This window comes from Fundulus heteroclitus, chromosome 3 (assembly GCF_011125445.2).
Source record: "Fundulus heteroclitus isolate FHET01 chromosome 3, MU-UCD_Fhet_4.1, whole genome shotgun sequence".
Lineage (NCBI taxonomy): Eukaryota > Metazoa > Chordata > Actinopteri > Cyprinodontiformes > Fundulidae > Fundulus > Fundulus heteroclitus.
This window is the reverse complement of record NC_046363.1, coordinates 42959217-42975340: the sequence shown is the minus strand read 5'-3', so window position 1 is coordinate 42975340 and position 16124 is coordinate 42959217. Positions and strand designations below refer to the sequence as shown.

The window sequence follows — 16124 nt, the reverse complement described above, 5'->3', positions numbered from 1 at the left end:
GCTCTCACCCAGTCGCAGGAGAGCCTCTTTAGTTTCAGCAGCAGGGAAAAACACCTGAACTATTCACTTTTTTATTTTCAAAGAGGCACTTTTAGGCTTTTTGTTCTGTTTTAGAAGCACCATATTTCTCCTGACTTCCCCAACCTGCCGTCAGATTTTACAACCCGTCCTCCTGCACAGCTCCATTTGCATTAGAAATAAAAAAAAAAACATGATGAATCGTACTGAACATTAAATGTTTCTGTTCTGGAAACCAGGCAAACATAACACGAATCTATCCATTACTGCGAGTATACATGCACACGCATTGGCTGCTTGGTCATTATGAATCTAATCTCTTTTAAAAACAATCTGTAGATAACTTAAAACTGCTTTTAATGCTATATAAGTTAATATGAGCTGCACTGTTAAGTTAGGGGTGGTTAAGGATTACGTTACAAACTAGTTCCCAGAAATTCCCAGCAGATTCAACAGTTCTGTTGCATCCATTTAATGGCATTTATTTCATTTTTTGTAATAAAAATTTTAATTTACAGCTTGGAATTCGTACACATTATGTGCACCAACTATGTGCCACTTTTCAGGGCATCACTGCCGCCGGTTCATTTCTGGAATGGTGAAATAAATCAGAGAAAACATACATGGGAGCAGCCGAATAATATCTGGTACTGTAGACTTTAAATAAACTCACACGTATAGATTCACGGCAGAGTATTTCTGCCAACCCAGCACAATTTTTACTTAGTTACAGATGGAGAAGGAAGCACATTGTAAACAACAATAAGGGACAACTGGGTTATTTTATGACGCTACAGGGAATCTTCCAGCGTACAAACCAAAGTACCTGAGCAGCTTACAATCACACCAATGAGGCACCTGAATCTAAACTTTTAGGCCATTAGGACCTCTTAAAATAATCCTGACAAGTTGCCCTAAGTACCACATTACAGACACAATCGTCTGATTTTATAAAATTCTCAATAGACATAATTAGATACTTTTAAATTACAGAACAAGAGCGGTTAGGCAGCCAGAGGGAACGTTCTGATTTGGATGTAATTTGGTCCAAATGGAGACCAGAGACGTTTAGATGTGCTGTAAATTATTCAGTTTGTTAGACGGTGACAAGAAAACCCCGCATGACTGCAGACGAAGCACCAATCTGTAAAGCCATCTCCTCCAGCCGCCGTCGGCTGCACCTAGGAGGAATCCTCCTGTACTTCCACACATTTCTCTTTTCTAAATTCTACAAATTCTTAGACGTGTGATTGTTAGTCCTGCCGTCTGTGTTGTCCTGTGACTGACTGACCAAATATCCAGGGTGTGCACCGCCTCTCGCCCAACGACTGACCCCGACCTTAAAAAATACGCAGGAACAGGTCACTTCCTGGTAACTGGTAAATTGATCCACCATTTTTCACACATGAATACAAAAGTTCAGTATGAATTGACAGCAGATATTTCAGCACTCGTACCACAGAGTTAGAAAATAACAATGAGGGGAAGGTAAAAAAAAAAAAAGTTCCTGTTTGCTGAACCAGTTTACAGTCTAAGGATCAGAGTGCTAAGTTATCATTGCTAACTGTTCATTCTCCTGGGGAACAACCCATAACGAAAATCTGACAATCTAAATATTTTTTTCAGATTCTTGTTTTTTTTTTATATAGAAAATACTGAAATCAATACTTTTAAATTTTTTGGGAAAAGTCTGCGGACCTCAGATCTACTGTTCACTTCCTGTTTCAACAGACTGTCAGATGCTCCAGTAACTGCCAGATCTTTTACTTTCTCATCTCTGGACCGCACATTCACCAAATTACATCCCATCTGGGTCCCCACTGCTGGCCATTTACCTTTGCTGTTAGCAGCTGCGTGTTAAAGCAGACTCCCAGCGTACCAAGCGTGTTGAAATATTTCCCATAAAACCCGTGAGCCCAGAGTCACTCCAGCGTTCTGGAGCTCAGTCTCTTCTTCTGCTTCCTGCAGCGAGTCAACACTGGACCTCTCCTCCTCCGCAGCTCTCGCACTCCAGCGCTGCGGTCCGGTACGCCTTCCACACCACCGGATCCTGAAGACACACGGTGCCTCCTCCCCGCCGCTCCTCCGCTTCGTTCCTGTTGATGTCCCCCACGCACACCCACCCTCCCCCCCCGGAGCCGCCCCGCGCCGCCCTGGGGCTGACCGCCCACTTGGAGTGGTCCTGGGTGTTCTTGAAGGTGAACGTCTGGCCCGGGTTGATGAGCTTGATGTCCAGGACCTTCCAGCCCAGCGAGCAGTTTGAGGGGAGGATCCCGGTGGAGCGGACCCAGAACTGGACCAGGAGGTCTGACTTGAGGGCTGGTGCCACCCACGCGTGGTAGAGGTCTGATAGAGAGAGGACAAGTGAGACCGCAGTACAAACGACGGTCCAGCCTAAAATACAGAAACGTTACCGTCATCAAACTTGGCTCCTTTGGCGAAGCTGATGAAGTCGGTGCCGCCTGCGGATGTCAGCGTCACGCTGCGGTTGGACGCGGTTTTCACGTGAGGGGAGAGCTTTCTGTGGCAGACCGCGGCCAGAGCAGGCACCAGGGACGCCAAGGACTCCGGGACGTCACAGTCGTACACATTGGGCTGATTGATCTGCAGCTGCTCTCCTGTGGCGGAAAACAAACCCAGCTTCAGGCAGCGGGCAGGAACCCCGGGATCAGGCTCACTTACAAACACAAATAGGCCCGAGCCAAGACCAGTCCGAGCTCGGTAACCGAGATAAGTCTTGTGTGTAAATGGTCAGCAGACTGAACTGGACCGCGCTAACTGCAGACCAGTTCCTGAGCAGGTCTCGGCCTGTTTTTTTTTTCTGGCCCGGTTATCTGATAAAGAGCGCATGAGCAGACCGCGTCATCCCCTTACAGTCAGCTGACTGTCCGCGGGTTTTCCGGCGTGTCTGGCTGCACATCCTGATTCACACTCCATTCAGACAAATTTCAGACATTCATAATAATACTAGCTTCCTTACCGTGCCACACGATTTCCAGAGATGATTCTGCTTAGCAGCGCAATGAACCTCAGTGTCTGTTGTTGCTTGCGGCATCTGTAAATCCTTATTAGATGTTCGTTTGTCTCATCCACTTCCCAAAAAGCCAACTTTCTCAAGTAAATTCACCAATGGTTGCCTTCTTCCCCTGACTCTTCGCAAACACCGAAATATCACAATATCAAGCATAACTTCCTGAATGTTACGGGCGCCGCTGTTTTGTTTTGCTTGGTTCCGCCTTCAATCTCAGAGAGCGGTAGTACCGCAGATCGCCACTAGGAGGCGAGGAGCAATCAAGCAACCGAGATAACTCTTGTGTGTAAACGGGTCGGCTTGTCTTGGATAACTGATCCAAGCTCGGACTGGTCTCGGCATGGCTCGGTTTTTAGGTGTAGTGTAAACGGGCCTAATATGAAAAACGAGAACCTGGTGGGGACGTGGATGCCAACACCTATTAAGGACATCGCCGCTAACGCCACTAAGGAAACAAAATCATGGATTTAGAAGTCATTTTTGTTAGCTAAGATTTCTGAAACCTTAAACCTCTGGCTCAGTTCTGGCTGCATGCTGGACCAGAAGTGACCAGAACTGATCCCTGGTCCCAACGTGGCTGTTAAGCCCAGCAGACTAATCTGCTGGAGGATGTACGAAGATATTTCCAGTAAACTTAAAACTAAAACCAGCATTCACGTGTCTTTGGGATGATTGTCCTGTTTAACCATCTTGCTGTTGATTTGAGGTGAAGTAGAGGAATCTGGAGGTAGTCCTCCATCTTCATCATCATTAATAACTGCATTATCTAATTATACCAGTCCTGCTAGCAGCAAACCAGCCCACAGCATGCTGCTGCCACCACCGTGTTTGACAGACAGGATCTCTGTGCTCTTGGTTTAATCTTCTCCAAACGTGCGGCTGGCCGCTGTGGCCAGACAGTCCAACCATGAAATTTTGATACATAAAAAAAAAAAAAAAAATCATATAATATTCTTGCCCACGACAAATGGATATGTATTATTGAATGCAGCCGTGTGTAATGAACTAATTTGTAAAATAGTGTTGGACAGAAAGGTTTATTGAGCTCTGGATGTGACACAGTTCTTAGATTTTAATTAGTTTTTGAGATTTTTTTTTAAGTAAATCACAGAAATCAGGGAGGGGATGATTTCTTCACTCTGGGACTTCCCCAGATTCTCTCTGTAGAGACAGCAGTGAAGCTGCCGGCTTTATTTCCAGTTTAATGTCCTGCATCACAATAAACCTCCAGCTTTTAGGGTCAAGTTGCTGATCTTAGACAATTCAGTGCTTTTTTTTTTATTATTCCAGCTGTAATTTACTTTGCCCAAAATGGTGCATCTTTTTTCTTCACAGTCCAGTTTGAGGTGCGAATCTTCCTTTCTGAAGGTATTGTGGGTTTGGACAGATGAGAAGTTTAATCAAGCTTTGTTTCAGACCCAATAACCCGAGCAACGCAGTAAAACTGGTCCCCCTCGCTAAATAACATCCCTGTGGTCGCAATTCAATTATCCAAACACCACAGATTGGCTTTTAATTAAAATAAATTAAGCTTCTGTTAGGTGGTACATTGTTACATTGTTTACAAACTAAATTAAATTAAAAAAGTTTGTCTGGTTAAGTTTGTTACTGGAAATGTGCAGGTCCGGTCAGCTCAACGGGTTTTAATTCACAGCGGTATTCCTGAGACGATTAAGAAGCAAATCTTAGCAACAAACCTCTTTTCTTCACTTCTGTTTATCTAATCTGCATTGTTTGTTGTTATTTCAGCTTTTAACTTTTTGTTCTGTCATTTTTCTCTTCATAGAAGGTACACCTGGTCTGGTGTTCTGTTAGCTGTGACATCATCAGGGGAGGCAGGTCATCCTCTATTACCATCTAACATAGAAAGTACTCCTGGGTCAATGTGAGCTTCTGAGCTTTCTGTGTCTCTGCTCTGTCTTCTCTAAGCCCCAGTGGGTGGAGGCAGATGAGCGTTCACACTGAGCCTGGTTCTGGTTCTGCTGGAGGTTCTCCTCCCTGTTAAAGGGGAGTTTTCCTCTCCACTGTCGCTTCATGCATGCTCAGTATGAGGGATTGCTGCAAAGCCATCAACAATGCAGACGACTGTCCACTGTGGCTCTACGCTCTTTCAGGAGGAGTGAATGCTGCTTGGAGAGACTTGATGCAACCTGCTGGGTTTCCTTAGAGAGGAAACTTTCTGACCAACCTGGAGGATCTGATGGAAGCTGACTTTGGAAAGAGACTTGAGATGACATTTTTTATGAATTGGAGGCATATAAATAAAACTGAATTGAATTGAACAATTTAATGTGCAAATTTAAGGCTGCAGGTGGTGATAAAACAAAGCTGCGATGCCTCTCTGCTGTCTGAGCAGATGCTCTCTGCCCGTGTGTCCACGTTCTCCCCGGACACTCGAACATCTCAGCTGGAGAGGCGAGGACATGATGAAACGAATCCCCGCCGCAGCGTGCGGGCCTCCATCTCTATGGTTACACACCTCCGTCTAATTACATTATCAGCGGTTCTGCCATAGCAACGGAGCCAACGACTCTGGCTGCGCGCTGCGGCGGCCGAGTGACACGGAGACGACACCTGTTCACACTGATCGCACTCTTGTGTCACCACCTGACTGAGCTGACACTAAAACGGTAAATCCTTTAAAGCAGACCTTTTCTGGCTAATATGTTAGTCAGACGTCACATTATGTCCTTCAAGCTGGCAGAATCCAGCTGGAGAGATTTCTCTTTGGAAGCGGATGCTGGTTCTCTCATCTTCGATCCAGCGGACGACTATTTTCAGAAGATCGTTTGCTTTTGTTAAAACGCTCACCAGCTCCTTCAGGCCATTACCGGGGATTTTGAACGCCTGCTGCGCACTTTGACACAATCTGATCCAAGTGTTTTCAAATTTCCTGTGTCCATACTTCCTCGGATAAAAGGGCCACGTCCTTCAGATCACAGCGGGATCGTTGAGGGTGGAGTGAAGTGCTGAGCACCGATGACTGATGGAATACTAAAAATTGCAAAAGTCTGATATATTACACTTTCTGTGACACTAAATAGACATTGATGATGCTCTAGCCAAGTGGGAAACACACCTAAGCAGGTGAACATGCACCATCAGCGGTCCTCTCTTACCTCTGCTGGTGATCAAATGAAACTTTGGCATCGATCACTAACGGGCAGAAAGAGATAATTCACTTGCGTGTGACTGGAAGAATAATAATGTTTGACTTTGGAGTAGAGTCAGACGTGGGCGGGGCCAAATGTTCTAATCCACGCCTGACTGCCTGTCTGACTCCGCCCATCACCGCCTCAACAGAACGTTTCTCCTGCTGGCAGAACGTTGCGTTTTCCATTTTTGCTCCAGACAACGAACACTGAAGGGGTCAGGATTGACCCACAGACTGAAAATCTGTGAAGGAGCAGAGAAACTCCAAAGAAAATCTCTGAACCGCCTTCAGGAAGTCTGAAGAAGACCTGATAACGACCAATATGAACGGTTAAAAGAAGGCCTGGCTTCTAAGAAGTTTGAAGGTGCATAGTCATGTTATTTAACTTTTTATTTATTTATACATCAGTAGCTCTCTCTGGTTGCATACAAAGGTTTAATTAAAAAGAGTATAACATTCTGCTGCCGTATTAATTGTTATTTTGGCATTTTACACTTTGTGTTTGCTCAATTTGTTAGGCGTTTGTTGGTGTTTATTTTTAATAACAGAGGAAGTACAAGCTGCACATGCACAGCAGGGGTTAAAACAAGGAAGCGGCTAACGGCTATTAGCATCTCCCAGCAAAACAATGAAGAAAGGTCAAAAGATCCAGTTTATAAAAAAAACAAATATGATTTCAAGAGGGAAAAGCCTGCAATGTCTTTGGGAATCCAGTCTAAACGTTGGTGTTCACTGAATCAGATGCTAAACCTGCCGAGGCTCAGATGTGACGCAGAGTTGACTGACGTGAGTAAATGTTCTGATACGAGGCTCTTAAAGTTGCTGTAGATCGTTTATTTAATTAATAACGTTTGGTCTTAAATCACACCGAGCTGCTGCTTTACTACGAGGCATTGCAGAGGGTCAGGCTCAGTCTACCATTATTTATTTGTGATTTATTAATTAAGCAAACCAGCATTATGACAGTTCTATGATACTGCCAGTAGATGGCGTCACATCAGTTCACATCTGGTCGTCACGCCTGGTGCTGGGGCTATAAAACATTATCAGGATGGAGGCTTGGTGTATATAACCTTATTTCATCATGATCAGACGGTTTTTGTTCTTTTTTTTTGTTCTTATACAAGCATATTACGTGGCTATATACCTTTATAGAAGTTAGAGGTGGTTTAATACTTTTGCACAGTACTCTGTAGATTCTAGTAAGCCACATTTAACCTGAGCAATAGGAAACTGTAGAGAAAACAAACCTAAATTACCGCCTCTGCCTTCTCCTCTCAGCTCTCAGCCATGATGCATTTAAACATCCTCCGTTGGTCATAAATTCATTTAGTGGACCAACGATCACAGCCCGGTCTCTATCTGATCGTGCAGAAAGTGTTAGGGGAGGTGTTACGGTAATTTCCTTATGTAAGCGGATTTTTATTTCTCCTTTCTCTATTAACGCCACATCATGATTTTAAATTGTCTATAATATGTTTGCAAAATTGTATTTATTATTTAAAAAAATCTGGAATTCGACCCAGTGCTAAACTATAGTGACTGAGGGGATATGGTGTTTTTATTAATGGTGCAGTGCACCCAGGTTGTCCATATTAACAATGGCAGCGGACATTCTGCAGCAAGAGTCAGATATTAACCAGCATGAACGCCTCTAAACTCACCGATGGCCTGGAAACGTTGGAGCGGGTAGGTAACGCAGATGAAGTTCTGCCCATTGTTCACTCCACTGCTGGGATAGTAAAAGTGGCCTTCCTGTCGCTCGGGGGGGAAGTGAGGCGTGCTGTGGACCAACCAGAATCCCTGGTTCTTATCCAGCAGAACAACACCTGGAGGGCAGAGACGATAAACGCGTTAGCGCCAAAGCAAATCTGTGTTTTCCTTCTGAAATCATGACCAATGAATGAAACAGCTGAACATCAGGCGAGGCCCTCGGCAGGAAGGAGCCGATTCGGACCTAATGCTGTCCACCAGGGACGGGTATATAAGTGATCCGATTAGCGAGGAGCGGGCCCGTCCAGAATAGGCACCGACAGCCATGAGTGGAGCAATAGTGTTATCAGGCAGTTAGTAGAGCGTGGAGATGACTGGTTCTGGTGACCTTCAGTGTTTGCAGTGACTGCCAGGTACTTTATTAGCTGCCTGCTATCGACGGTCCGTACGAGTACCAAATTATGTCCAGACCGGATTACTGCTTCAGGCCGTTCAAATGTTTCTGCCTGCTTCTGAAACACAGCGAGGCGCCTGACCTTTGGTGTGTCCCCCTCCGTTTGCGCCGCTTTCAGTCCATCTGCCACCAAACTCCTCAGCAGGCTTCTGGTCGTTGTAAAGGATGTACGCCAACTCCGAATTCTGCAAAAACAACAAGCTTTTCATCAAATGAATGCAGGAATCTGCCGGGATCTCTACAGGATCTCAGGGTGCAGCTTCTAATATGAGAACCTGGAGCTTTCCGTCCAGCAGATGGTGTGGTTCTGTAGGCGTATTCAGGTCATGATCCCCAGCATGCTCTGGACTGTTCTGCAGCAGAGTCTGACTCAGCTGAGACCATGGTTCTCAGCTCAAACCTTCTCTCTCTTTGCCCCTTTCTGTCTCACCTGAGGACGTTTAAGTCTTGCAGTGTTTGCTAACGAGTGACGACCGGACGGAGCGAAAGATGCACATCCGTTTATCGTTCCCACTGCAAAAACGGATCTAAAAATAAGTAAAATGTTCTTAAAGTTAGTGTATTTATCCTTGATTTGGGCAGGTAAATAAGACTATCTGCCAATGGAATGAGTATTTTTACCCCTAAAATAAGATAAATAGACATCCTGCACTTGAAATAAGATGATGGAGATGAATTGTTCCTATTTTAAGTGCAAAAATCTTATTCCATTGGCAAATCGTCTTATTTACCTGCTCAAATCAAGGACAAACACACCGATTTTAAGAACATTTTACTTATTTCTAGTTCCATTTTTTGCAGGCCATCTACGTTCTACTCCTCACCAACGGTCATGAGGATTATGACCGAACGGTTCGCAGATACTAGCAGCCGAAGCAAACTTCCTCTGCAGGCGGTACATCCTGCTGTGGAAGTAGAGCTGCTGCTTCACCACATAGGAAAGAGATGATTTAGGCGTCTTATCATGAGGCTCTCTGGACGTCTTCCTTTCAGGGTTTTTACCCGACAAGCTTGAGAATGTCACTTTAGAGACGTCCGTTGCTCTGCCCTTCCCTTCAAGGCAGGATCTCCGTCAGACAAAAGCTTACGGGTGGACCGACAGGAAGACGTTGTGAGGGATGGATGTTGAACTTGAGGCAGTGACTTTTAGCCACATTAAGAACAAACTAGCTGGGTCTAAACAGAGAAAGCCTGTTTTCACTTCTCCTAATGAGCCTATTTTTAATCTTGCAAAGCAAATATGCACATCAGAAATGTGCTTAACACCACATTCAGCGTGTGTCTTAGGAAAGAGAAGTCATCTGGCGGCAGATGAAACGCAGAAGTAGACAGGAATAAATCTTTTCAGCGTTTCCTGATCCCTCGTGCTGCAGCAGCTGCTTTACTTTTTAATCTGCAGACTTTAAAACGATGCACGCGCGAATAAAATCTAACAATAAACTGGGATTTTCTTCAGCTGCGTCAATATTACCAGCAAGGTTCTGAAGGAAAGAATATCGTTATAACAAAAAGGAAGGTTCTAAGAAATAATCAGGTAGCTTTGCTGCTGGAGGCAGTTCATTGTCCATTTGATCATTTCTTACCTTTAGATTTGATTTTTGAAACAATTATTAATGCTAAAGTACAAAGATGTACCACAGAAGTGTGGGTTTGTTAACAGTGTGCTTCAAAATCCATTTGAAAAACCACGGAGCGAAGAGAAAGGACATGAGACGGCCCTGACCCGAACTTCCTGATGAATATCTGCTCTAAATTTATTCAGTCGACGCTGATGTTCATTAAATGAACAGGAAGTAAAGCCTCTGAATGCTGTTCAGCTCAGGTAACCTCTGGGTTCAATGTGAACTTGTAATTTTTTAGAACGATGTAAGGGTGCTGAACTTTGATCTAAACTCAGCTTCCATATAACTGTCTTTAAATTGTACGTGAAAAACTGCAAAAGTCTTGAGTTATTTGTTCATATCTTCCTGCCAAGCAGATCTTTTTCTTTGTGGTCTTTATGTGCCGCTGGAAGTGTCTTTTTCGACTTTATGGTCCTGCCTAAAGATGTTTTAGCGTGCAGAGGAACCGGGATTAGAGCAAATTTGGCAACCTGTTGGTTCTCTGGATGCACAGCCTCCAGATGGCGAATTTAAAGATGGCTGAGCGAGCACATGTCTGTGGGCTCTCACTAAAATCAACATATGGACGGATAAAACGATGTAGATGAACCAAAAAATGTGAAATCAACTCTGTTATACAGCCATCAGAACGTGAAAATTTCACCACGTTACTTAATTTTAGACATTTAGACTTGAGCTCTACGGGAAAATTTGGCGCCCTCCACAATTGTCACCTTTGGTAATCTGGTTTATTGCAGTACCCATAATCTCTGGCTGTTTACTTCAATCCATCATTTAACTCAGGAACATTTACTCAGTGGGGGAAAAAGTCTCCTGATCAGAAATAATGACATTCTTAATGGCTTTTGTTTCCCCTGAGATACGACTGTGGCGTAACGCTGAGTTCTCTTAGCCGCTCTCCAAAGTTACAAACAATTCAAAACATAAACATGAAACGTGAGTCAGATGTGTTTTGACTTTCAGAAATTATGGAAGTCCTTGAAGAAATTCGTGTCTTGCACAAACGTGTCCAGATCTTCAGTCTTGAGCAACTATGAAAAGTCTTAAGACAACTGGAACTGAGTGAAAACAGAACAGATGAGGACAAGTTTTATTGCCACGCTTCAGAGTGAGCCGGACTGTTAGGAAGACAAAACAGATCTGCTACACAAGTGCAGCATTGATTCTCCATTAAAACCCGTTATTATAAAGCACTTTCACACATCTTTACCAGGGGTGCCAATAATTACAGAGGACTCTGTAAGACAGAAAACTATCTGGAATACAAATCTTTTTTTAAAGAAATTTTTTTTCCCTTAGTTTTTATTTTTTTAGACACGGTGAATACTAAATGCAAATTTAATATTCCTTGGTTAGTATAATGGTCCAATTAAGTCTAGACTAATATTTCTTTGGCCAGTTGACAGCAGAAAATAAAAGACATGGAAAATATGTCTGAAAATATTAAGTTTGCTGTGTTTTTCAAACAGCAACTTCAGCTTTAAATTCTCTAGAGAAATGTGTCTATTTTCAGCCTTAACAACAACTTAGAGAAACCTTGAGTGTGTTGGAATAAAAGAGCAGAAGCAGAAACTACAGGTGCAGAAACAAGATACTGGATGTGAAAACCTTATTCTAAAGTATTATTCTGACGAAGATTTATCTCCTCATCCGCTTTCTATGCCTGTCTCTAAGCCTCACCTTTAACTAGATTTGTTTTCATGAGATTTCCATGATGGTAACAAAATGATGTACCTGCTGCCATAATCTGAACACATGATTATGAAGGAAGTGAAAACTGTTGATACTTCATTTTAGAAAAACGCTGATCTTGAACCATAGGTGTTTTTTGTTGGGGTTTTTAAAGAAAGGGATGTGAAAGTCACAATTTCTAGAATCAGCATTTGATCTGTTGCCGATCAAAAGGAACGTGAACGGAAGCTGACCTTTTCCTGAGAGTACAGCTGTCCAACCGTCTGCCCCAAAGCTCCCCTGGTGTCGTTCACCGTCACCTTCCCCTCGGTCCATCCTTCACTCCCTTTGTCCAGCAATAAATACGTCTCACCCTTCCCCGCAGGCTTTCTGCCTCCTTCTTTAGGCAGTTTGTACAGGTAAAACCTCATTTACAAAGAAAGAGGAGACAGAGAATGAATGCAAAAAGGCTTAAAAGAATATTAAACTCTTAACTGAACTCTCGGCTGTCTGGGAATTTTGGCTCTCAAAGAAATATTTACCAATCAACAGCATCACCTTGGTCGTTGTAGCAGCTGATTGGGGATGTGTTGCCCCCTAGTGGCGCACACACAATCAGCAGGGACAGGAGCAGAAGCATCTGAAAAGAAAAGGTGAATGCTTTCATCAACAACAACAAAAAAGTTACCACACTCTGAAACTATCCATGCTTAAACATTAAATGACTTTTTAAAATATGCTCTTGGATTTAAAGATTTCTATAACTCACACTTTAGAAGCATTTTGCAAAAAGTAACAGTTCAAACTGTTTGAGAGTAGCTTTATGAAAGTTTCTGTTCATAAACCTGCTCACTTTGCAGAAGACAGACTTCTTTTTGAAAACAGCAAATCAATAAAATTGGTCATGTAACAAACCAAAAAGTATCACCATTGAGGTGCAGCTGGTCAAATTAGAGCTGTTCACCTGGTATATAACAGGGTTTACACAATATTAACAAAGTGTAAGTCAGTTTTACATATTACCATCTTCAGTGTTTAGTACTTCCTGGTCTCTCAATGGTTTTCTTTCTTGTTTTAGTTTCAGTGAAGCAGAGTAGGGTGTAGAAACTTTTCCAAGCTTCTTTCCGAAAATTCTGATTTCTTCTCTGGATACAGGCTGCACTGTCCACCGTGACACTCCCCCACTCCTTCAGCAATGCTGCAGTCCAAATCGTATGCAATCTGGTCAAGTTTAAACTATTTTATCCCAGTTTCCCGTCCTCCAGACTGACTTCAGGACTGCTGATCTTCCTCCCAGATGATTTATGAAGCCGTTTCAGCGAACAACGGAATAATTTAGTGAGGGTGATGTTTCTCTCAGATCCTGTTTCAGGGCTTTGTTAATGTCGACGGGACTTTCAGATAGTGTTTTGTTCAACAGTGTCAGCCTTACTTCTTCTTTTCATTTCTTAAAGGGGACATATCACGCAAAAAATACTTTTTGTTGTGCACTTGGACTCTCTAGGAGTGCATAAAAGTAGAATATAGTCTCTCCTGGAGATGCAAAGATATCTTTATATTCTGTTTGGGTCATATTCTTCAATCCACTCCGTTTTCTCTATTCCCAGGTTTAAAAAAATTAACAATAATAGTGCACAGGGACGTAGTCCAAGCTCAAGAAGTGCATAAATGAAAATGTTTGGTTGTTCATCATGTTTGGTTCCAGCTAAACTGCAAGAACAGCAGAATGGGGTGGTGTACAAGTTGCTCAGATGCACTTCAGAGCAGCAAGAGGGGCTGTGAGGGCAAATTAACAAGGAATTCAGACCAAGTCATTGTACTTTGAAAAGACCAACTGAGTTATTTAAATGTGACCAGGAAGGATTTAAAAGCAACATCTCCTAATCTTTCTAGACCAGGGGTCTGCAAATTTTACAAACAAAAGAGTCATTTTTTACCTTGGTCCAGCTAAATAAAATTACTTTAGAGCCGCAAATGTTACATGACCTTTTGAAAAAAACAAAACTAATGCATTTTTTTTGAAGAATCACAATTGTATTTCTATTTTAAAACAGAAAAGTTAACAAAAAGAGGATTGATAAAGTTTCCCCTATAGATGCTGACATTTGTGGAAACCTCTGTAAAAGGAGGAACATAGTTTCCAATCTAATGACAAGAAAGATGGCTGTGAACAAATATTACTGCTACTTTAATGTCAATAAGGAAACTGGATGCAATTATTCAATGAACCAAAAAGATGAAAAACTGTCCAAACCTGCATGTGTATATATTTATATAGAAAAACATTGTCATTTTAATTAAGAGCCACTCGCTGGTTACAGAACCCTGTTCTAGACAAGCTGCACACAAAAACCAAATATCTTTTAACGCTTAAAACGTTAAAACTGGGACATTCTGCAAGCTTTCACTGCTGTGATTTTGTGCCAGGAGTTAAACTGGATTTTCATCACGGAGCTATTGGCGAATCGACCTTTCCTTCTGAAATGAAAAGGGTGATTAACACAACTTTCCAAAACTAAAAGAATTACACAAAGTCTGCCTCCTCTGAATCAACTTAGCACATAGTTTTAGTAACTCTCCGCCTAATCACGGCAGCTGCTGAATCCTAAACTTCCGCTGTAAATAATAACCATTAATCTATCATGACGCCCGCTTTGGTTTGCTTTAGTCCGGTTTATACACACCTCTGACTAAGTTCTCCTTACTGTCGTCCTTGACAGATTCTCACATGAAGCGCAAACAGCCATTAGTTTCTGTGCAGTCTGTCGTTTTTATCCACATCCTGGTTTTGGGCAGAGCCGAGCTGCTGCAAGCTAAAGCCGCAGGAGAAGGCGGTGACGTCATCACTCCCCCACGAGCCGCGACCGGAAACGGCCCCCGGCTCCACGAGACGGCTCTGCGAGAGGAAATGGAAATGAGTGAAAATACTGTAGAAGCTTAGTAGTTTGTTTTCGATGTATTGTTCACTGGTAAATCTGGTTGTTTTCTTCCTGGTTGCCGTGGTCCCCTTCATAAAAAGTCCCAGGAGCTAGTCATGTGACCACTGATCAGCTTTCAGGAAGCTCCTTTCTATAATATAATATAATATAATATAATATAATATAATATAATATAATATAATATAATATGATATAATATAATATAATATAATATAATATAATATAATATAATATAATATAACCTATTTTCTGTTTTCTGTATTCTCTGAGGTTTCAGCATAAGTATAGATATAATTAGATAAAATTAGACTTAGACAAACTTTATTGCCATTTTGTATGAAGAGAGTGTATACAAAACGGCATTTCGTTGCATACAGTTTACGACAGTGTAGTGAGATTGCAGCTGGAATAAGACAACATCACAATATAAAGTGCAGCAGTGATCAGAATGTAACAGTGCAGGAGAAATGTGCAGCAGAATGTTCCACCGTGTTTAGGGTGCAAAAAGGCATTGATATGAAAAAGTTAAGTGCAGTGCAAAGTAATATGGTGCAAAAATGCAGTAAACTTTGAGTTGTGTACATTTTATATGGATTTTAAAAGTTTGGCAACAATGGCAGTGCAAAATAGTAATGCTAGTGTGATGATAATGTGTGATGATAACGGTGCAAATTGATATATATATATATATATATATATATATATATATATATATATATATATATATATATATATATATATATATATATATATATATATATATATCACTGAGCGCAGTTTATGTAAGACCTAAACCACATGTGCATACACACACTTATCCACTCATAATGTAGATTTCCCTCTGGGATTAATAAAGTATGTCTGATTCTTATTCTGATTCTGATAATGCAGTAAAAACAGTTTTGTTTCACATTCTTGTGCTGTTGTTGTTTGTTTGTTTTTTTTCTGTTAGTTTTGTTTCTTTGCAGGTTATTGTGGTTTTCAGTTTCCACTATAGAGGCTGTAGCTGGCTGTCAGGTTTTGCAATTCTTTTTTTTTATCTTCATCTATTACCCAGTTCTTTCGTTGGCAGTCGGAGGAAAGGAGTTAAAGTCTTAAGTTCACAGAAGCCAGCGTCTAATTAATTTTGGCCACATATAAAGTTGTACAGCGCTGGACTCTATCCGTAGAAAGAGCCTCGTCATCTGAATACAATACATATTTATCTTCTTGGGCCGAGCGCGCGCCGTACAATTGGCTGGACTTGGGCACACAACGTGATCTAATTGGTTCTGTGCAAACACAGTGTGCAGGCCAGCCTCTGCACATTCTTTCAGGGGAATATACAAAAGTGTGCGTGTGTTGGTCTCTGGGGTGTATCTAATTGCAACAGACCTACAGTGAGAGAGAAGACCTTGAATGTTCCTACTCTGCTCCTCGGCCCTGCGAAAAATGTCTCAATACAAAAGAATACAATGTTGAATACAATGAAAGTCTCCTTGAAATATTATAAAAACACATTAAATGGATGCTGTCACACAGA

At 42.1% G+C, this 16124-nt stretch overlaps 1 protein-coding gene across 2 annotated transcripts; it reads right to left on the bottom strand.

Annotated features, from left to right (window-relative positions):
• Nucleotides 1–474: 474 nt before the first annotated feature.
• Nucleotides 475–14530, bottom strand: dnase2 (deoxyribonuclease II, lysosomal). Of its 2 annotated transcripts, none has more exons than XM_012876692.3 (7): nucleotides 14348–14530; nucleotides 12206–12303; nucleotides 11918–12089; nucleotides 8453–8555; nucleotides 7868–8032; nucleotides 2433–2636; nucleotides 475–2364 (listed from the first exon to the last, which is right to left on the bottom strand). In XM_012876692.3, exons 2-7 carry the CDS (start codon nucleotides 12301–12303, stop codon nucleotides 1991–1993), a joined length of 1116 nt encoding a protein of 371 aa, XP_012732146.2. In that variant the 5' UTR covers nucleotides 14348–14530; the 3' UTR covers nucleotides 475–1990. The 2 variants fall into 2 exon arrangements, with proteins under 2 accessions (XP_012732146.2, XP_012732145.2); XM_012876691.3 differs by lacking the exon at nucleotides 14348–14530 and adding an exon at nucleotides 12687–13264.
• Nucleotides 14531–16124: the final 1594 nt, after the last annotated feature.